The sequence below is a fragment of the Paramisgurnus dabryanus genome, chromosome 24, assembly GCF_030506205.2.
Source record: "Paramisgurnus dabryanus chromosome 24, PD_genome_1.1, whole genome shotgun sequence".
Taxonomy (NCBI): Eukaryota; Metazoa; Chordata; class Actinopteri; order Cypriniformes; family Cobitidae; genus Paramisgurnus; species Paramisgurnus dabryanus.
In genome coordinates this window covers 3,526,809-3,549,593 of record NC_133360.1, presented here as the reverse complement: position 1 = coordinate 3,549,593, position 22,785 = coordinate 3,526,809, and the positions used below count along the sequence as shown (strand labels likewise).

The following is a 22,785-nucleotide window of genomic DNA, read 5'->3' as shown; positions in this document are numbered from 1 at the left end:
AACGAACCAGGCTTTGAGGGTCAAACGCACATCAGGTGCACCCTTAAGGGCTCGTTATAGTCGTGCGGAGGTCCTACAGCGTAGCCGCGATGGCGTAGGTTCCGCGTCGGTTCTCGTTTATACTTTTGCGTCGTCCTCCGTGTCGACGGATATATATATATATATATATTATTCGAATCTCAAAACTGAAAATCGAATGTCAACCCACGGAACGAATATCAGAATATTCGAATTTTCTGGTCTAGCCCTAATGAACTCTCTGATGAACTTTTAAATTACTTTGAGTAGTGAATCTCTTTCCACATTGAGAGCAGACATAAGGTTTCTCTCCAGTGTGAATTCTCTGATGAGCTTTAACATGACTTGGATGAGAGAAGCTCTTTCCACATTGAGAGCAGATGTAAGGTTTTTCTCCAGTGTGAACTCTCTGATGAACAGTTAATTGAGATGATTCAGTGAATCTCTTTCCACAGTGAGAGCAGACGTAAGGTTTCTCTCCTGTATGAATTCTCTGATGAGCTTTAACATGACTTGGATAAGAGAAGCTCTTTCCACATTGAGAGCAGATGTAAGGTTTTTCTCCAGTGTGAACTCTCTCATGGATAATCAGATTAGATTTCTGACAGAAAGCTTTATCACAGTGTGAACACTGATAGCGTTTCACCTCAGAGTGAATATTCTGGTGTGACTTTAATGAACTTGAATCCTTAAAGGTTTTGTCACATTCACTGCACTTATACGGTTTTTCATTGGTGTGTATATACAAATGTCTCTTCAGATGATGTTTTTGGCTGAATCTCTTCTCACAATGAGGACACTCGTATGGTTTTTCTCCAGTGTGAATTCTCTGATGAAAATCAAGATTTTGTTTGGTGCTGAAATATTTGCCACATTCAGTGCAGTAGAAAGACTTTTCAGCACTGTGTGAGTTCACATGAGCATTAATATGAGACGTTGATGCTAAAAGATCCTTCCCACACTTCTCTCTGTGCACGTTTGAATGATGACGTTTAAATTTTTGTAAGGCAGTAGAGCTGATCTCAGATCTGGTGGAGGTCAAGAGTTTTTGCTCTGCATTTCTATCTAAATGTCTCTGTGAGCTCAATGTCTCTTCATCGGTGATGCAGGAAAGAGTTTGTGCCGTCTGTCGCTCTTTTGATGATAAAGACGTTATTTCTCCATCCAAACACGAATCACTTATCTTATCTGAAAGACAACAACATTAGAAATCTCTTATGATTTACATTTACACCAACTGTAAACACACAAACAAGAGGTTAAACTGAGATTCTGTATGTTTTTTCTGTATTCAGTTATTGCTGCTAATGGGGTCGTAAGTAGTTATTGACTCTAAAGCTGCATCTTTTCATTGCACACAACACCCAATAGATCAGAAGTCATTTATTTCCTAGTATGGAGAGTTGCACAGCGACTGCATGGAGTGGACAAGGAATCTTAAGATATGATTTTAACCCACAACTTAGTTAACTTCAAATAGGACTTTCCAGGTCCAATACCCTCAAATTCAAGGACTAAATGTGGGGAAACATTGTTAAACACAAATGCTGCGTCCGAAACAGCCTACTACTATATAGTACGCGAAAAGCAGTAGGCGAGGCGAGTAGTATGTCCGAATACATAGTATTCGAAAAACAGTATGCGAAAAGTACCCGGATGACCTACTACTTCCGGTTAGATTTTGCAGTGTGCATACGATGGACGCTTCACTATCCCATGATGCCCCGGGAGAGGAGTTATCCAACGAAGAAGACGAGGCAGTGGCGGAGCTAGACTTTTAAAACAGGGGTGGCAAAGGGGTGGCAAGGTATTATTTTGGGGGGTCAATATACAAAGTGTTCAATTACACTAAAAATAAATTATTTTCCACAAAATGTATATAGATTAAATTAAAGTTGTTTATTTTCCAAAATGTACACAATTATATATGTATTAAGGATACAGCAAAAATAGAACATCTGGGATCTGTTTGGCCCTGATCTGCACCTGACTTTTGCTTCTTTAGAAAGAAGTTGGTAATTTCACTGTCCCTATAGTTACACACCTCATGCAGAAACCAAAATTTTGAACAATTTGCTTGTTTTTATTTACCATAAGTACACCGTTACTAATAATACAAATATTAAAACAATACACTACGACAAAATCTGAGTATATTGAGGTCTAGCCTATTTGACAACACAAGGAAAATTGCTTACAGACGTCTGGACATGTTATGTTAAGGGAGGAGGGAACGAGTTTCCATTTAAGTTCAATGTAATAATGTAAATAGACTTATGTCCCTCACATTAAGCTATGGAATGGCTTCAGATGACTTTTTGAAATTATAATCCAACTCTCTCAGACCCAAGTCACCCAAACTGACATGTAAAAAGCGCGAGGCGCCGAAAAGCGTGCTGTTTACATCCCTGTACTATATCCACGGTGGTTTTATTAAGTTCAATATGCTGCATTACACGTGACAATATGAATAAGCCTACCTAATGTCTGTGATTGTTGCTGAACATTTGCTAACGACATGTTTTTTTATTGTTTTAAGCATCTTCACGCAGGCGTGACAGTATTAGTCAGTTTCACAAGACTAGTAAGGATCATTGAAGTATTAATGCTAAGCACTACAGTGCAACGTCTCCCTTACTTCCCGTTAAAACAGTACTTCGTTTAATTTAATACCAATAAAAGCCGTACATACCAGCAATACGCTCTTCATCGATCCTGTGCGTGCTGCCGCGTTATGTTTTGGAGCACCAAGGAGCTCATGTCAGCTTAACCAATAGGCTTGTTCGACGTCATGCGGCGCCGCAAGAATCGCCAGCTGGAATACGTCAAAGTACCGCAAGAGCGATTCGCGAAATCATATGGAGGAGTTTGCTTTTAAATCGCTCTCGTGGAACTTTGACTTCATCTGGGAGTCGGTTCTTGCGGTGCCACATGAAGTCGAACAAGCGTAATGAAAAGATAGCAGCAACAGCACCCTTGTGCGTACTGAAGGATGCATTCACGTCCGCTGGGAGATTTGAGAAATGTTCGTAAAAATCAAACAGTGTAATGTTTTCAGCGGGGTGGCAACAGGGGTAAAAAAATTACGCTAAAAGACTTGGAGCCCTTTATCTTTACATAAACTGCACACGGCTTTATTTAAGAGACAGCTAAGGGTCCAACATACATCAGTTTACTCTCATTGAGGTTTAAAAGTTTTTTTGACATCCAGATCATGTCTGAGAAACAGACTGTTAAAGCACAAACCCAGCTAACAATTTTTGGTTCCCAAAACGTTCCCCTAACGTTAGTTTTTGGTTCTCAAAACGTTCCCCTAACGTTAGTTTTTGGTTCCCATAACGTTATTTTCCAAGGTTTGTTTTTGGTTAGCCAGGAAAGTTTTCTTTACAGAAATAGAACGTTATTTTTAGGTTATTTTAACGTTTTCCTAACGTTAGGAGAACGTTAGAACGTTAGAAGAACGTTAGAATAACGTTAGAATAACGTTAGGAGAATGTTAGAATAACGTTATTCTAACGTTCTCCTAACGTTAGGAAAACGTTAAAATAACCTAAAAATAACGTTCTATTTCTGTAAAGAAAACTTTCCTGGCTAACCAAAAACAAACCTTGGAAAATGCACAGCTGACATGGAGTGAAAAATGATCTCACCAGGGCGCGAGGGCGCGTTGCCGCGGCTCCGTGCACGCACTGACAGAGCGCGCAAGACTCCAGCCTCAGTGAAGAAGTGAAGGCTTACAAAAGTACGGCACGTCTATTAGTACATCCCATGCTGTGTTTTGGTTGGTTTTTATCTATCATATCTATCTAAAATAAGTAAAACACATTTCCGTATAAGGAGGAATAAAATAATTTATTTAATACAAAATCTATAACAATTAAATTATGCTATTACTGGAAAAAATGTCTATTAAAATATTATACCATTATATAACACAGGTTATTTTATATAAAAATACCTCAACACATCACATATTATGTATTTAGATAACATTATATTTTATCAAATATATAATAGTGACTTCAACACAATAAAGAAGAGTTAAAACAGATATTTATTGAAAATATATAAACATGTAATTCACTTTAGTTTAACAGACCTTACAGCCGCCGCCTCTCCATTATTAAGTAACAACAATCAGCATCTCTCTTTTAGACAATAAACAATAAAGACAATAAAGTTTTTACAATAATCAAAAGCTTCTAACTTCATATTCTCTTCATGGAAATAATTAAAATATATTTTCGTTTTCACATATTTAAGCTACTAATGAAGAAACAAAAAAGAAATCGCGAGAATGATATACTCTGAAGTTAAAACGCAATGAGAAATAAATCAGTCACTTTAGGTTAAAAGATCTTACCACAGTTAGTCGGCTATCCGTTTTTACAACAATAAAAAGTTTCTAACATTATATTCTCCTCAAATTCTCCTCAAATCGATTGGAAATCACTCGTATATATATTTCTTCTCACATATTTAAGTTACTAAATCAAGAAAGAGACAAAAGAACCGCTAAAATAATGTTAGTCTCTGAGGTAAAAACGAAAGGACCGTTATTTTTTAAATTAACGACTTTTCCTGAGCACAAGATAAAGCGGGTACTCGTGAAGAAGGCGGTAAGCTCGTGCAGACAAGCACGCGCATATTAGACGTGCACACTAAAGGAATAATGGGTTTAATGATGCATTCACTTCATTTCCTAAAAAAAAAACATAACCAAAAAATAACCATTAGAGAACGTTATGTATAAGTTATTTTTAGGTTATTTTATGGTTCCAGAAAACCAAAAAATAACCAAAAAATAACGTTCTGTATAAGTTATTTTTAGGTTATTTAAAAATAACCACCCTGCAACGTTATGAGAACGTTATTTTATGGTTCCAAAAAAATAACCAAAAAATAACGTTCTGTATAAGTTATTTTTAGGTTATTTTAAAAATAACCACCCTGCAACGTTATGGGAACGTTATTTTATGGTTCCAAAAAATAACCAAAAAATAACCAAAAAATAACGTTCTGTATAAGTTATTTTTAGGTTATTTTAAAAATAACCACCCTGCAACGTTATGGGAACGTTATTTTATGGTTCCAAAAAAAGAACCAAAAAATAACGTTCTGTATAAGTTATTTTTAGGTTATTTTAAAAATAACCACCCTGCAACGTTATGGGAACGTTATTTTATGGTTCCAAAAAAGAACCAAAAAAAGAACCAAAAAATAACGTTCTGTATAAGTTATTTTTAGGTTATTTTAAAAATAACCACCCTGCAACGTTATGGGAACGTTATTTTATGGTTCCAAAAAAAGAACCAAAAAAGAACCAAAAAATAACGTTCTGTATAAGTTATTTTTAGGTTATTTAAAAATAACCACCCTACAACGTTATGGGAACGTTATTTTATGGTTGCAAAAAATAAAACCTAAAAATAACGTTCCCAGAACGTTATTTTTTGGTTCCCAAAAAAATAACCAAAATATAACCAAAAACTAACGTTAGGGGAACGTTCTGTGTTTGCTGGGAACACACAGAGATAGTTTATAAATGATTTGATGTTGTCTGATTCAGGTTAAGGATGTTTAAGCTGTACAAACCTCTCTCTTCAGTCCTCTTTGTCTCCAGTAACGCAACCTCTTTCTTCAGCTGAGAGATTTCTGTGACGAAATCATCAATATCCAGCATGGACGGGTCAGTTCCTACTGATTTACAGCACATCACATCCATCTCGTCATCAACACTAAAATACACAGAGACAAGACTCTGTTTACTCTCAATAAAACACTCAGGAGAGAAAAACAACGAGGATACAAAAAAAACAGCCCGCTCTCTTTCTTCAGTGAGTTTATTTGTGTACTAAAGAGCTGCAGCGCCTCCTGCTGTACTGGAGAGAGAAGACGCTCAACACTTCATTCATTTACCCTTCTGTTAACAAATCATCATTTTCAACAGCCAAAAAACTTTTAAATTTGCTAATTATTTTATTCAACTACAGCGCACGGTCTAAAAGGGTCGTTCCTATTCTCGTAAGGGGTGTGTTTTGGGCGTACCGTGCAATAAACCAATGAGAGTCTCAGCTCTCATCCCCTTTAAAGGACAGTTGCATAGGCATCATGCCTCATCTCGATTTAGAAAGTGGAATTTGTAAACCGAAAAACTAAAGTAGAAAAAGGCCACCAGTTTAAGATTGATTTTGAAATGGTTTTTTTTTTTTTAGATTTAAACTGTTACGTGCTAGATGTAGTTAGTAGGGGATGTTGTCGCAACAATCAAAGGAGATATTACCCACACAGTATAACAATAAACAACCAGAGACAATGGATAAGTTGTAAGAAAAATCATGGATTTATTATAAGCACTCACACACGTGCTCCAGGGTAAATGAAACGGGAAAAACCTTTAAAAGCCTTTTTCTTTCAGTCACGGAAGTAAAATAGCAAGCTTTTATTTGATGTAAATGTATGGATATCCTACAAAATCAGTGTAATAAAATCTGCAAATATGCAAGAAAAGGTTTGTACTTTAAAAATACTTTATTTGTAACAAACAGAAGATAAAGAATTTAAAAATGTGCAGAGAAAAGTTTCAGCACTCAGACAGCGCCATGTTTTTTTTAAAGCATTACTTAAAAATGTTTCTCATCTCACCATATCCAGACCACAGGTACAAAGTGATCATATACAATTAATTTGTGAGGTAGCATTTAAAAAACATTAAAAAACAGAAGCATTTGTTTAAAGCAAAACAATTTCGTACCAGGCTATACGTGAAGCAGCTCTTTAATAATAATTTAGAATTCCTTACATTTATATAGCGCTTTTCTCAGTACTCAAAGCGCTTTACATATGAACGGGGGAACCTCCTCAACCACCACCAATGTGCAGCAACCACCTGGATGATGCGACGGCAGCCATATTGCGCCAGAACGCCCACCACACACCAGCTTATTAGTGGAGAGGAGATAGAGTGATATAGCCAATTAATTAGTATATGGGCATTGAATCTTGGGATAGCCAAGGCTGTGAAGAAGGAGCCATGGATCTCCCCATTTCAGCCAAGTATATATCGCTGCAGCCCGGAGACTGCAGGTGGGAGGAGCTTATACCGCAAGTGGGAGGGGCTTATGCCGCAAGTAGGAGGGATTTCAGAAATGTGCAAGTAGGAGGAGTTTACGCTTCAAATGGGACAGTGGTGAATCCTCTGGAAGTTTGTACAGCCCACTTGCGGCTAAAGCTCCACCCACTTGCTGCTAACCCACCCATTTGCAGCTGGCTCCGACCTCCGTTTATATCCCTTTCATTTCAGGGGCTGATGCTCCCACAGCTCGTTCATCCTTTAAAAGTTGCCAAATGAAGGGCACGAAACACAGCTGCCTTCAAAGCATCCTTCAGATGTATTCACAGTGTGACTCTACTGCTATCTACTGCAGATGTTAAACTAAATATAATTCTTTCTCTTAGAAAGTATTTGATCATTTATTAGAATAAAATCAGATCTTATCCTTTAAGAGACACGTTTTGTTTGTTACATCAGTTAATAAATACATAACACAAACAATGGCTCTTGATAACAAAACATTTGTAAATGTAAGTACAGCAGAGTCATTTGTTTTATTTATTAGTTTTACACTTTAAAAATGCTGTGTTATTTTCAACCCAAAGTCTTTTTCACAGATCAGTTTGTTCTTCAGTATGTTTCTTCTGATGAGGTCTTACATTAGTGAATCTCTCTCCACAGATCGAGCAGACGTAGGGCCCTATTTTAACAATCTAAGCGCACTGTCTAAAGCGCACGCATGCACGGTCTAAATGGGCGTGTCTCATTCCACTTTTGCCAATTTAACGACAGGAAAATAGTTTATGCGCCAAGCGCACGGTCTAAAAGGGTCTTTCCTATACTCGTAATGGATGTGTTTTGGGCATAACGTGCAATAAACCAATGAGAGTCTCAGCTCTCATCCCCTTTAAAAGACAGCTGTATAGGCATCATGCCTTATCTCGATTTAGAAAGTGGAATTTATAAACCAAAAAACTAAAGAAGAAGAAAGCCACCAGTTTAAGATTGATTTTATTTGTATTGAAATTGTTTTTTTTTTTAGATTTAAACCTTAACCTTTAAACGCCTTTTTCTTTCAGTCACGGAAGTAAAATAGCAAGCTTTTATTTGATGTAAATGTATGGATATCCTACAAAATCAGTGTAATAAAATCTGCAAATATGCAAGAAAAGGTTTGTACTTTAAAAATACTTTATTTGTAACAAACAGAAGATAAAGAATTTACAAATGTGCAGAGAACATTTTCAGCACTCAGACAGACAGCGCCATGTTTTTTTTTAAAGCATTACTTAAAAATGTTTCTCATCTCACCATATCCACAGGTACATACATAGTCATCATATACAATTAATTTGTGAGGTAGCATTTAAAAAACATTTAAAAACATAAGCATTTATTTAAAGCAAAACAATTTCTTACCAGGCTACAGGTGAAGCAGCTCTTTACATCTTCTAACGTCTCTTAATCGGCCCTCATTTAAGTCCAAGAGACTCAATAATAATATTTTACGTTTTAATCCTTTAATTTTTCATATTATAAAAGGGTTGTGTTCTGCTGCGCATCCATGTGTGTGATAAGCAAACGCGCACTGTCGTCCCGTATTACTAACGCGCTCATTAAATAACAAAAACAATATTGCGTCATTGACTTTAGAGCAGGTTTTAGTTGGTCAATGGCGTAGTCTATTTTAGTTGCCTCAAAATAGCAACGCGCCAAAAATGCACCTGAACACGCTTTGTTTTCAGACCAGAACGCCCATGGGTGCAAAATTGGGCGCAACTGCATATGCTATTTAAACAACTTGGTGCTAGCTAAACGTGAAAATTATAATTTCGCCAGGTTGAAAGTAGCAAAAGACACTTGCGTCGCACATTGAGCTGGATGTATGATAGGGCCCGTAAGGTTTCTCTCACGTATGAACTCTCAAATGGGCTTTTAAGGAATCTGGCTTAGTAAACGTCTTCTCACACTGAGAACATTTGTAACGGTTTTTCACCTATAGGAGTTCTATGGTGTCTCACTAAAACCTGATATGGTTTCTCATTGGTGTGTATACGCACATGTGTCATTAGATTAAATTTTTTGCTGAAACTCTTCCCACAAACAGTACAGTGATGAGGTTTCTCTCCTGTATGAACTCTCTGATGAACTTTAAAAGTACTTGGATGAGAGAAGCTCTTTTCACATTGAGAGCAGACGTAAGGTTTTTCTCCAGTGTGAACTCTCTCATGGATAATCAGACTCGATTTCTGACCGAAACCTTTATCACAGTGTGAACACGGATAGCGTTTCTCCTCAGAGTGAATATTCTGGTGTGATTTTAGTGAACGTGAATCCTTAAAGGTTTTGTCACATTTACTGCACTGATACGGTGTTTCATTGGTGTGTATATACAAATGTGTCCTCAGATGATTGTTTTGTCTGAATCTCTTTTCACAGTGAGGACACTTGTATGGTTTTTCTCCTGTATGAACTCTCTGATGAACTTTAAAAGTACTTGAATCAGAGAAGCTCTTTTCACAGTGAGAGCAGACGTAAGGTTTTTCTCCAGTGTGAATTCTCTCATGGATAATCAGAAGATATTTCTGACAGAAACCTTTATCACAGTGTGAACACTGATAGCGTTTCTCCTCAGAGTGAATATTCTGGTGTGATTTTAATGAACTTGAATTCTTAAAGGTTTTGTCACATTGACTGCACTGATACGGTCTCTCATTGGTGTGTATACGCAGATGTCTCTTCAGATGATGTTTTTGGCTGAATCTCTTCTCACAGTGAGGACACTCGTATGGTTTCTCTCCAGTGTGAATTCTCTGATGAAAATGAAGACTTTGTTTGGTGCTGAAATATTTGCCACAATCAGTGCAGTAGAAAGACTTTTCACCACTGTGTGTCCTCGCGTGAACTTTTAGCTGAGATAAGAAGCCAAAATCCTTCCCACATTGCTGACAGTGAAACTGCTTCTTCTTCTCTCTGTGCACTTTTGAATGATGACGTTTATATTTTTGTAAGGTAGTGAAGCTGATCTCAGATCTGGTGGAGGTCAAGAGTTTTTGTTCTGCATTTCTATCTAAAAGTCTCTGTGAGCTCAATGTCTCTTCATCTGTGATGCAGGAAAGAGTTTCCCTGCAAGTAAGCCTACAATGGCCCTTTATGGGCCCACATAGGGCTAGTCTAAGGGCCCCGCGCAGGTTTGCTCATTGGCAAAACGTTGGCCCTTTAGCGCTGGCCCTGCGCGGGCAGCCCTCACTTAGCCCCCAGGAAGCCCTCATACAGAAAAATCCCCAGAGTTAAATGAACACTGCTGGATGTATATATTGTCCCATCTTACAGAGTGTTAAAAAGTAACAATGAAGCAGAATTAAAAGCTGTGTTATCCTCTTTCTCAACATCTCTGTCTGAAACCTAAAATTGCATTTCACATCTTACTTGTAGAGTCATTTTCTTAACTTATGTTAAGATGTTGGCTGTTTCATTTAAAGTCACCATTATTGTGATCAGTGGTTGTTTTAATTGGACTTTGACTCTTGACCGTTGGCTTGTTAGTGTTTTCTAACTGCTATATCTAAGTGTGTTTAAAACACATGTTATAGCAAAGAAAAGGCTATAGTAGTTGAATATTGATGGTTGATACATAAACATTGTCAAACATAATCATTTAATAACAAGATTTATTAGAATAGTTTTCCCCCTTATCAGAAGCATCATTTTCTGTTAATAATGAAATACTACAGTGTAAGGTCCAGAACTCTCATAGCAGTTTATTATTCTGAAGGATTTTGATAGTTTGCACATAAACATTAACCGTTGAACAACGTAGATGCACAGACATCAAGAATCAGAGTATGAATCTCAACAATGGTGACAAAGAAAATGGTAAATAAAGGTCATTATTTATTCATGCCGCAGTGCATTCTCGGAGTTCTGGATGAGATTTGTAATTTGTTGATACCCAGCATGCATTGCAGCATGAAGCTTTTCGTTTTATTGTCACCATCATTGTGATTCATACTCTGATTCTTGATATTTGTGTGTCTACATTGTCGAGCAGTTAATTTTCGAGTGTCAGTGTTTCAAACTTCTTCAGAAAGACAAACTGCTAAGAGAGAGCTGGATCTCATACTATAGTATCACATAGTCAGAGAAAGATCTTCTGATAAGTGTGCAAACAATAAATTAATACTTATGTTTTTATATGATGATATTTAGACTTTATTTACTGAACTGACCACCACCAAAGTATCGCACTCTGCTATAACAAACATGTCTTAAACACACAAAGTTATAGCAATCAAACGATTGAACAATGTAAGAGTCACGAGTCAAGTTTAACTAAATCAAACACTGATCACAATAGTGGTGACTTTAAATGAAACAAAATCTCAACCTAAAGTAAGAAAATGACTCTACAAGTAAGATGTAAAAATGCAATTTTAGGTTTCAGACAGAGATGGTGAGAGAGAGGATAACAGCGCTTTTAATTCTGCTTCATTGTTACTTTTTAACACTCTGTAAGATTGGGACAATATATACATCCAGCAGTGTTCATTTAACTTTCTCTATGTGAGGGCTTCCTGGGGGCTAAGTGAGGGCTGCCCATGCAGGGCCAGCGCTAAGGGGCCAACATTTCGCCAGTGAGCAAACCTGTGCGGGGCCCTTAGGCTATGCCCATACAGGCCCATCGTAAGCTTACTTGCAGGGTTGTGCCGTCTGTCGCTCTTTTGATGATAAAGACGTTATTTCTCCATCCAAACACGAATCACTGATCTTATCTGAAAGACAACAACATTAGAAATCTCTTATGATTTACATTTACACCAACTGTAAACACACAAACAAGAGGTTAAACTGAGATTCTGTATGTTTTTTTTATATTCAGTTATTGCTGCTAATGGGGTCGTAACTAGTTATTGACTCTAAAGCTGCGTCTTTCCATTGCACACAACCAACAACTATGGCAAGCCGTTTTAATATTTTTTCATTTGCATTTACTAGTATCAATTTTTTAGGTACTAGTTCTTATTTTTAAGTTACTAGTATCTATTCGATTAGATACTAGTTCTTAATCATTAGATACTAGTACTTATTCAATAGATACTAGTATCTATTCATTAGATACTAGTTCTTTTTCATTAGATACTAGTACTTATTCCAATAGTGACTATGATTAAATTATACTTTACTATTTAAGAAAAATATAAAACTAGTACTTATTCTTTAGTTACTATCAACTTTTTTGATCAAAGATATCCTGAACTTTATAGATACTAGTACTTTTTGATTTAAGTATGCAAATAATATGTTGAATAATAATGAAGCAACATTATGTAAGCTTTAAACATTGTAATGTAGAAGTGTCCAGTAGGGGCCACTTTTGGGTAACAATTCACAGAATATAGGTAGGAACCTTTCAGTTTGTTGACTGCTATACAAGGATAAGCTATGCCACTAAGCAAGTGAGAAATATGCAGCTATGTATTGCTAAATTGTGGATTTTTTGACTGTTTGGATTCTTGCTTCTTTGAAATGAAGACCAATTAAATAATATCCACAAATTGGCAATTAACTTGTGAGTGGACATTTTAGTTAATAACAAGCCAAGTGTGTGCATAGTGCATACATTAAAGAGCACTGTCTATCATCTCTCAGCTGCTTTAAGTAATAGAGTAGGGATGCAAACGTGTCACATTTCAGCAAAATCCGCTGTTTTGGATCCAAAATAGGTCATTCTTGTGATTTGTCTAGATCCAATAAGTTTTCTAAAACAGGGATGAGTGGCGTCTGCAACGGGGTTGCAGTGAATAAAATCATGAAAATCATGTCCATCTGTTACAATGTCAATTCACTAACCAGTTTGGTAGGTTATGTTTTACAATTTATAGTCACATTATTTCCTGCAGTCTGTGTACATTGAGCACACATACTTAACTCTGTAGTATTTTCTCAACCGGATGCAAAAATACCTTCTGCATATTATGCGCAGAAGAATTGTGCTGAAGTTCATGTCTTATATTTATCTCTTATTTACGTATCACATGATTCTCATCACAGAAACATGCAAGGCAATGACAACACGCATTATTAAGGTCATGGAGTCACGTGCTGTACATTCTGCAGGGTTCCTGTCTTACATAAGATTACATAAAGAAATGAAATTATAAAATGTTTGCCTTTTAAAAAAGTGTGTTTTCATTGCCTTTATATGAAAACTTTGTAAGAACCACTTTCACCAACTCAACTTTGACTTTGTACATTTATCAGGAGATAAAGCGTGAACTCAGTGAGAGATGCTGTGCGCTGCATTGCCAAATCCTCTGCCTTTTTGCAGACTTCAGATTTAGGGTACTTTTAAACTGTTTCAGCAAGTTTATTTTTTTCTGTGGGTTAAAGATAAAAGGATTTAATTTATTAGTTATTGGAATTTGGGCCATGGATAGTGATTGGGAAGCTTTTGGATAGTTTTTAATGTTCATTGGGCTGGTTTGATAAGCGAATCTGGCAACACTGGGATTGAGCTGACATCATTTAGATCGTATTATATATAATGTAAAAAACATTTTTTAATTAGATTGCCATGTTTAAGGTACATGTAAACTCTACTGTCTTAACCTAAATCATTAAATTAATTTGTATTGACAAATTTTTTTGCATGTAAACAGGGCCAGTGGTTTTCCAAAGTTACTAGCCACTCATCATGTTCGCTGGCCACAATTTTGTTTTTGGAAAAATATATTTTATATTATTAAAATTGACTTTGGCATGCTAAAATTTCGCCCATTGTTTACTTTAGGAAAGTGTATTTTGTTATACTGTGACTGTCAAGAAGTGTTTGTGTTTGTAGTTGCTTGTTCTGTTCATCTAACCCAGTTCATATCACCATTTACCATCACTGTGTTGGATACGTGTTGTATGTTTAATAAACTACCTGTTGCTTTTACATCCGTGTCAATCCCATCTACCATAACAATAACATTCACATAGAGAATATTTTATATTATTTAATATTTTATAATATTAATAAACCTCTCCACTGGTGGGTTTCCTTTGATTTCGGACAAAACTATGATGTGTGCATTCTTGCCCAGAGAGTGTGCACGCACTTTAAATCTCTTCAATCACTTCCATGCAATTGTTTTATCTTTCCCGAAGTGTACGTGTGTGCGCTCAGACTGAGTCCCGTGCATTCGCAAATCCATCAGCTCTCGCGCTCTCTCTGGTAAAAAGGTGGCGCTTTGGTTCACAACGCTCCGCTGATCGCACGCGCCTCTCAACAGATGGTCTCAGTACGTTGCGCTGGGTGCAGGGAGTGCTCATGGAAGTTTTAGTTTCCCATTATCAGTTTGCATTGTTTATAATTTCGCATAACTTTTAAGAAAATTACAATAAAAAAGTATATTCAACCAGCCAAAGTGGCTAGTGGGATTGGCTGTCTTACAGCCGAAATCTACCCGGATTTGGCGGGTTGGCAGATGTTATTGTCAAGCCCTGCATAAGATCATGTTTTTTTTTTTGCAGATACCCAATTATGTGAGCCTGAAGGCAGAAGGTTTAGGGTGAAATAATTTTTGATAAAGAGATAAAAGGGGTTGAATGAATGTAAACAGCTCCACCTGAGGGTCAAATGCAGATTATATTGCTTTACATTGTTATTGTTTAACCTGCTGCCTTACAATATTCATACATACTGTTTTAGAGCTGTGAATGTAAACTGTCGTGTGAACAGAACAGACCCTACAGTAGGTTTATCTACCTGTTCTTCTGAACTGCCAATAATCAATCCAAATGTCATAACATGAGATTAATTCAACTCTCTACCATGATGAAGACATTTTTCTTACATAATATTGTTCACCCAAAGCAATAAATATTAAACAAAGTCTTTATTTGCGTCTTTATGCTAACCGATTAGCCAGATATGCTCACATTTACAAAGCCAGTCACTAAACCATCAATATCACTTTAAATAGTATCCCAGCTAGAAATAAAAAGTTCTAAGAACGTTCCCTGAAAGTTCCCAATGTTCCCAAAAACATTCTGCCACCGTTAAAAGCGATTCTTTTTTTAAGTTCTAAGAACGTTTCTGTTGTCTGAACGTTAGAGGAATGTTACATTTTACCATTTTTAAACGTTATGACAATGTCATGTTTTAATGTTCACACAATGTTTAAAACAACAGCTGTTTATTATATTGACTTGTTTAATTGTTATGTAAATGATAGAGAAACATTGCATTTTATTATTTTATAAAACATTATTTCTGAATGTTCAGTAAATATATTGATGTAGAAAACACAATTCACTTATTAGGTTTAGATGTTGATGTTTTGTTTAATTTTAAGTCACCCTAATTGTGATTAGTGTTTGTTTTAGTTGGTCTCTTGACACTTGACTTTTTGCTTTCTTTTTTTTCCGGTTGTGTTAATGCGCCACATTTGTTATGAACATGCAAAGTTAATAATGTAATTCTGTGGTGTTTGGTACATAATGGTAAAGATCATCACCTTATTTATTTACTAATCAAAAGTTTATTTTCTGTCAAAAATGTAAATGAGATCCAGCTCTTTCACAGCAGTTTGTCATTAAGGAGTTTTAGAAACGTTGGACAAAAATATCCGCTGTACAATTGGGACGCATAAACATCAAGAATCAGAGTATGAATCTCAATCATGGTGACAATTAAATGAAAAACTTCATGCTGCAATGCATGCTGGGTATTAACAAATTACAAATCTCATTCAGGACTCCCAGCATGCAGTGCAGCATGGATAAATAAGGATTTTTTTAACAATTTTATTTGTCACCATGGTTAAGATTCATAGTCTGATTCTTGATGTTTGTGCGTCCCAATTATACAGCGGATATTTTTGTCCAAAGCTTCTAAAACTGCTTAATGACAAACTGCTGTGAGAGAGTTGGATCTAATATACATTATTGACAGTAAATAAACTTTTGATTAGTAAATGAATTAGGTGATGATCTTTACCATTATGTACCAACAACCACAGAATTACACTATTAACTTTTCATAACAAATGTGGTGCACTAACACAAAGTGAACACAACCAGGAAAAAAATAGCAAGCAAAAAATCAAGTGTCAAGAGACCAACTAAAACAAACACTAATCACAACAATGGTGACTTAAAATGAAACAAAACATCAACATCTAAACCTAGTAAAATGAAACAAAACATCAACATCTAAACCTAGTAAGTGAATTGAGTTTTTAGAAACATTCTTAGAACTTAAAAAAACTAATCGCTTTTAACGTTGGCAGAATGTTTTTGAGAACATTGGGAACTTTCAGGGAACGTTCTTAGAACTTTTTATTTCTAGCTGGGATAATACATTGTATTACCATGTAAACTCTGATTGGATGGTTGAGGAGTACTCATGTTTATGTAATGATCTCTTTGAATCAAGATATCTCCAAACAGCTTCTTACTAGTTCCTTTTGAGACTGAAGATATCTCCAAATAAGTAAGTACTAGTAGTTATTCTGTTTTTGATATCAACTAATCATTTCTGATAGTATCTATTCCAACAGTGACAAGTATCTTTTTAAACATTACTAGTAACTAATTATTAGAAACTAGTAAGTATTATTTAACAGTGGTGCTTAATCATTAGATACTAGTACCTATTTATAGACACTAGTAGTTATTTATTAAGTACTACTACTTATTACTTATTAGACACAAGTGTCTTTTACAATAGGTACTAGTAACATTTTTAATCTTACTAGTCACAATTGTTTTTGTACCCGTCACATGGAATGACTAGTAAAAATGGCCACTGTATAGTAAAATTAAAAATCTTACTAGTAAAATAAATTATCTTACTAGTTTCTATTAAAAAAAGTACTAGTGTCCAATGAATAAGTACTAGTATTTATTGAATAAGTACTAGTAACTAATTAATAAATACTAGTATCTAATAAATAAAAACTAGTATCTATTTAAAAGGTACTAGTATCTTACGAATAAGTACTAATATTTGTTTAATAGGCACTAGTATCTAATAAATAAGTACTAGTATCTAATGAAAAAGAACTAGTATTTAATGAATAGATACTAGTATTTATTAAATAAGTACTAGTATCTAATTAATAAGTACTAGTATCTAATAAAGAAGCACTAGTATCTAATGTTTAGGTACTAGTGACTATTGGAATACATACTAGTCAGAATTGAATAGTTGATATCTGAATGACCGATCTTCATAGAAATCAATGGGAAAATTTTGAGATTTGTTACTAGTAACAATAGAATAATTACTAGTCACTATTCCAATAAGTTCTAGTATCTAATGAATAAGCACTAGTATCTATTTAAAAAGTACTAGTATCTAATGAATAAGTACTTGTATCTAATCAGTAAGAATTAGTATCTAATAAATAAGCACTATATCTAATTTTTAGTTACTAGTATCTAATAAATAAGTACTAGTATCTAATGATTAAGAACTAGTATCTAATGAATAGATACTAGTATCTATTGAATAAGTACTAGTATCTAATGAATAAGCACTAGTATCTAAAAAATAAGCACTAGTATCTATTTTTTAGGTACTAGTATCTAATGATTAAGAACTAGTATCTAATTGAATAGATACCAGTAACTAAAAAATAAGAACTAGTCCCTAAAAAATAGATACTAGTAAATGAAAAAATATTTAAACGGCTTGCCATACAACCACACCCAATAGATCAGAAGTAATTTATTTCCTAGTATGGAGAGTTGCACAACGACTGCATGGAGTGGACTGGAAATCTTAAAGGGGACATATTATGAAAATCTGACTTTTTCCATGTTTAAGTGCTATAATTGTGTCCCCAGTGCTTCTATCAACCTAGAAAATATTAAAAAGATCAACCCAATAACTTAGTTTTGGTAAACCATTTTCTGCAAGCATGTGAAAAATAGGTCATTGTAATTTGGCCCTTATTGTGATGTCAGAATAAGGTAATACCGCCCCCTTTATCTGCACTATCCAACCACAGCACAACCATTTAGTATGGAGAGAAAGAGAGAGATAAAATATTTCACAGCACAATTGAGTTTCAATTGCAACAAACCACCATCATTGTGATCAGTGGTTGCACTTCATCCACTCATTTGCATTTTAAATGACACACCCAAAACGGCACACTTTTGCTCAGACCTATTTTAGACTTAGTTTTCATCTTTAAAAAAATCTCATAATATGTCCCCTTTAAAGGGGGAGTCCACGATGTTTGAAAGCCAATGTTGATATCTGAAATCACCCAAACAAACACGCCCCTACCCCAATAGAATCTGGACCTTCTGTTGATAGACCCGCCCCACACATACGCAACCCGGCATTTGATTAGATTTGATTGGCTATAAGTGTGTTTTGGTAGTCGGCCCGTCTCCTTTTCCAATGCGTTTTTCAAACATCGTGGACTCCGCCTTTAAGATGTGATTTTAACCCACACCTTAGTTAACTTTAAATTCAAGGACATTTCAAGGACTTTCCAGGTCCAATACACAGTAAAACTCCCAGTGTTACATTAACACTGCTGGGAGCATATATGGTCCCACTCTACAGAGTGTTAAATTTACACTGAATCAGTGTTAAAGTTAATGAGGTAATGAAGTGATGATTAAGACATTAATGGTGAACACCTGCTGGTCATTCTGTGTCAAATTAACTTCATTTTAGAATTGTTCATGTCTCTAAGTTTTTATTTTATTTTTCTGGAGAAAGTAATACTAAAATAATGAAAAAGGTCAAAATATTAAATGCAATAGATATATAAAAACTGCAGTGTGTATATATGAGTCTATCTTACAGAGTTTTAAAAAGTTACACTGAAGCAGAGTAAAAAGCTGCAATCTTTAACTTTTGCCTCTCTATCATCATCTCTGTTTAAAACCCAAACTTACAACTTTGTTGTAGAGCTATTTTGTAGACGATGATAAGTTTAACTTCTAAACAACTGTTGTCAGAAAAAATAAAAGTGCTCAACTATTCCAGCATCCACACATGTGATTTAGTAGACAAATCTTCTTTCTGATACGATGTAATCACAAGTCAAATGGATATTTATCACAAAAATTATCACAATAAATCTCCAGTTTGTGTTTTAGATTCATTTGAAGTCACCATTATTGTGATTAGTGTCTCCTTTAGTTAGGTGTTTGTCCCTTGACCTTCACTAAACTAACTCTCCAATATTAGCAATTGCAACAGTGTTTCAATAAAAGCACTTGTTTGTTGCTTGATGTAGAAAAAAATCTTATCAACCCACCTAAAATTGCTTGTTTTATAAATATTAATATATGATATGATATGAAAAAGGTAAAGAAAAAAGCATAAAAAATGTTTCTCTATGCAAATGACACAGTTTTGGATAAGGGTGCTTTGATTCTATAGTTTTTTTTTTTTTTTTTTAGAGAGACTTCATGACTTTGGAGACAAATCTCAACAATGGTGACAGTAAATGGTAAGAAAGTTGCACAACTGTGTCATGTTGCAATGCATGATGGGAGTTATGAAAGAGTTTTCTACAATCCTGATACCCAGCATGCATTGCGGCATGAAGCTTTGTTGTTGATTGTCACCATGGTTAAGTTTTATAGGGTGATTGTTGATGTCATGAAGCTTTGTTGTTGATTGTCACCATGATTGTGTTTTATAGGGTGATTGTTGATGTCTCAGGGTGTCCGACTGAAACCACAGATTAGATTTGTGTAAAAAAATAAACTTTTAAGGGTATGGATTTACAGCATAGGAACATCACAGGTTTGACTGAACATAAAAAAATGTAACTTACATTTAGTGTTTTTTTTAGTTTGAGATCAGTGAATCACAATATTTAACAACTACTGTAGCACACCAACAGTTTATAACTTCATCTGTGTCACCTCCATCTGCTCCAACAGATGTGTTTAATAAACACAATGAACAAAAGAAGGCCAACTCTAATCTTCAAGACTCAAGTGCCCAACTAATGGAAACAATAATCGGGACAATGGTGACTCACTTTATTAACCAGAAATACAGCTGTTGTATAGAGATTAAACTTATCATCCATGTAACTCTACAAGCAAGTTGTAACTTTAAGTTTCAAACACAGATGATGATAGAGAGGCAAAAGTTAAAGATGGCAGCTTTTTACTCTGCTTCAGTGTAACTTTTTAAAACTCTGTAAGATAGACTCATATATACACACTGCAGTTTTTATATATCTATTGCATTTAATATGTTGACCTTTTTCATTATTTTAGTATTACTTTCTCCAGAAAAATAAAATAAAAACTTAGAGACTGGAACAATTCTAAAATTAAAAACAACAAAAGGAAACCAAGGCACTCTTCGAAATTATAAAACCGCTTTAATAAAGGTGCTAGTTCATAATGGAACTTAAAAATACCACCAACATGTTTCGGCCTACATCTAGGCCTTCATCAGGGCACAAGTAGCAAAAATGCTACAAACACAGTTAAAGAGCACAGTAATTAGCCAGCTGATCCACTCCAGAGTGGGTGGGGTCAACCTCTCCAAATCAAACAGGCCTAAAGTAGGCAATGTATCAGAGCAATCAAAAAACAGACAAAAAAAAAAAAAAAAAAAAATTTATAAAGAAGAAGAAGGAAATTAAAGAAAAGTTAACATATCAATACTATCATTAAGACCCGGAAAAGTCATTGCATTAAGTATGTGAATCCAGCGACTCTCCTTCTGATTAAGAATCCTTTGCCTATCACCTCTTCTAGAAGATAAAGGGACATGATCAATCCCCAAGGCAGAGAAAGAAGCCAAGTTACCATCATGTACCTCATTAAAATGTTTCACCATGGCATAATCACCATTCCCTACTCTGGCTGCATATCTATGCTCCGCGAGTCGGTCCTGAAAGCGACGTTTCGTCCGCCCTACATAAAAAGCATCACACATAGCACACTTCAAAATATAAATAACAAACACTGTCTTACAATTTATGAAATGTTTAGTGACGTATGTTCGTTGTGTACCTGGGTGAGTGAACCCTTTAACCTTGGTGACTATATCACATTGTTTACAATGGCCACATTTAAAAGTACCATTCGGAACTTTAGGTAACCAAGTGGTCTGTTCTCTTGCTGGGAGGTGGCTATGTACCAACCGATCATTTAATGTGGGCGCTCTTCTAAATGAAAAAACTGGGGGTTCCTCAAAGATATCCCTCAAAATGTCATCACATCGAAAAAGATCCCAGTTTTTTCTTATTACCTGCCGTATGCGTACAGCCTCTGTACTATAACGTGTAGAAAAGTATACCCTTTCTTTCTTCAAAACAGCAGGCTTTCTTTGTAGTAGAGACCTACGCTCAAGAGAAGTGGCTCTTTCAAGTGCCCTATCCAGCGTAATCGCCTGATAACCTCTCTCCCTAAAACGACCATACATCTCTTTACTTTTCATGTTGAATTCATGATCATCATCACATATTCTCCGTAATCTCTGGAATTGACCAAAAGGAATATTTTTAATCAATGTAGAAGAATGAAAGCTTTTAGCATGAAGTAGAGTATTTTTATGTGACTCTTTCCTAAATATCGTGGTATGCAAAAAACCTTCTTCATCCTTGTAAATTTCTAAGTCCAGAAAATGGATTTTATGTACATCATATTCAAGAGATAACCTCACATTGGGATTAGCCGCATTCAAATACTCATGGAAACTCATCAGTTCTTCCTCCGTACCCTTCCACCATAAAATCACATCATCAATGTACCTTGCCCACCAGATGATCTTATCTCTGAACACATTCGTCTCATTAAAAACAAAGTCCTCCTCCCATTTGCCCATAAAGAGACCTGCATAAGATGGACTAAAGCAAGCCCCCATGGCACAACCCTTAACTTGTTTAAAAATCTTGTCCTGAAATAGAAACGTCGCTTTCAGGACCGACTCGCGGAGCATAGATATGCAGCCAGAGTAGGGAATGGTGATTATGCCATGGTGAAACATTTTAATGAGGTACATGATGGTAACTTGGCTTCTTTCTCTGCCTTGGGGATTGATCATGTCCCTTTATCTTCTAGAAGAGGTGATAGGCAAAGGATTCTTAATCAGAAGGAGAGTCGCTGGATTCACATACTTAATGCAATGACTTTTCCGGGTCTTAATGATAGTATTGATATGTTAACTTTTCTTTAATTTCCTTCTTCTTCTTTATAAAGTTTTTTTTTTTTTTTTTTTTTTTTTTTTTTTTTTGTTGTCTGTTTTTTGATTGCTCTGATACATTGCCTACTTTAGGCCTGTTTGATTTGGAGAGGTTGACCCCACCCACTCTGGAGTGGATCAGCTGGCTAATTACTGTGCTCTTTAACTGTGTTTGTAGCATTTTTGCTACTTGTGCCCTGATGAAGGCCTAGATGTAGGCCGAAACATGTTGGTGGTATTTTTAAGTTCCATTATGAACTAGCACCTTTATTAAAGCGGTTTTATAATTTCGAAGAGTGCCTTGGTTTCCTTTTGTTGTTTTTGAAATTTAGCTTATTTCCCAAAGAGCACCTTCGATTTACATATATTTTTGACATTTTGTATACTGTGTTGAACGCCGTAGCCCTCCAGCCCCTGCTTTGTGGGTGATTGTTTTTGTGGTTGTTTTTTACTGGAGGTGCTCCACTTAGTGTTGTGCGTCATTTTTTACTACATCGGAAGCCTTCTCCATTTTACTCTTTGAAGCTTAAGAAGATGGACGCGT

At 35.5% G+C, this 22,785-nt stretch overlaps 1 protein-coding gene and 1 pseudogene across 1 annotated transcript; both read right to left on the bottom strand.

Moving 5' to 3' along the window:
- The window catches only part of LOC135747993 (uncharacterized), a 45,904-nt pseudogene that overhangs the window by 15,732 nt on the left and 7,387 nt on the right, over window positions 1-22,785 (bottom strand).
- Window positions 8,248-21,923, bottom strand: LOC135721255 (uncharacterized). Its single transcript, XM_073813615.1, has 4 exons — window positions 21,723-21,923; window positions 21,404-21,536; window positions 20,864-20,971; window positions 8,248-10,268 (listed from the first exon to the last, which is right to left on the bottom strand). Exons 1-4 carry the CDS (start codon window positions 21,921-21,923, stop codon window positions 9,037-9,039), a joined length of 1,674 nt encoding a protein of 557 aa, XP_073669716.1. The 3' UTR covers window positions 8,248-9,036.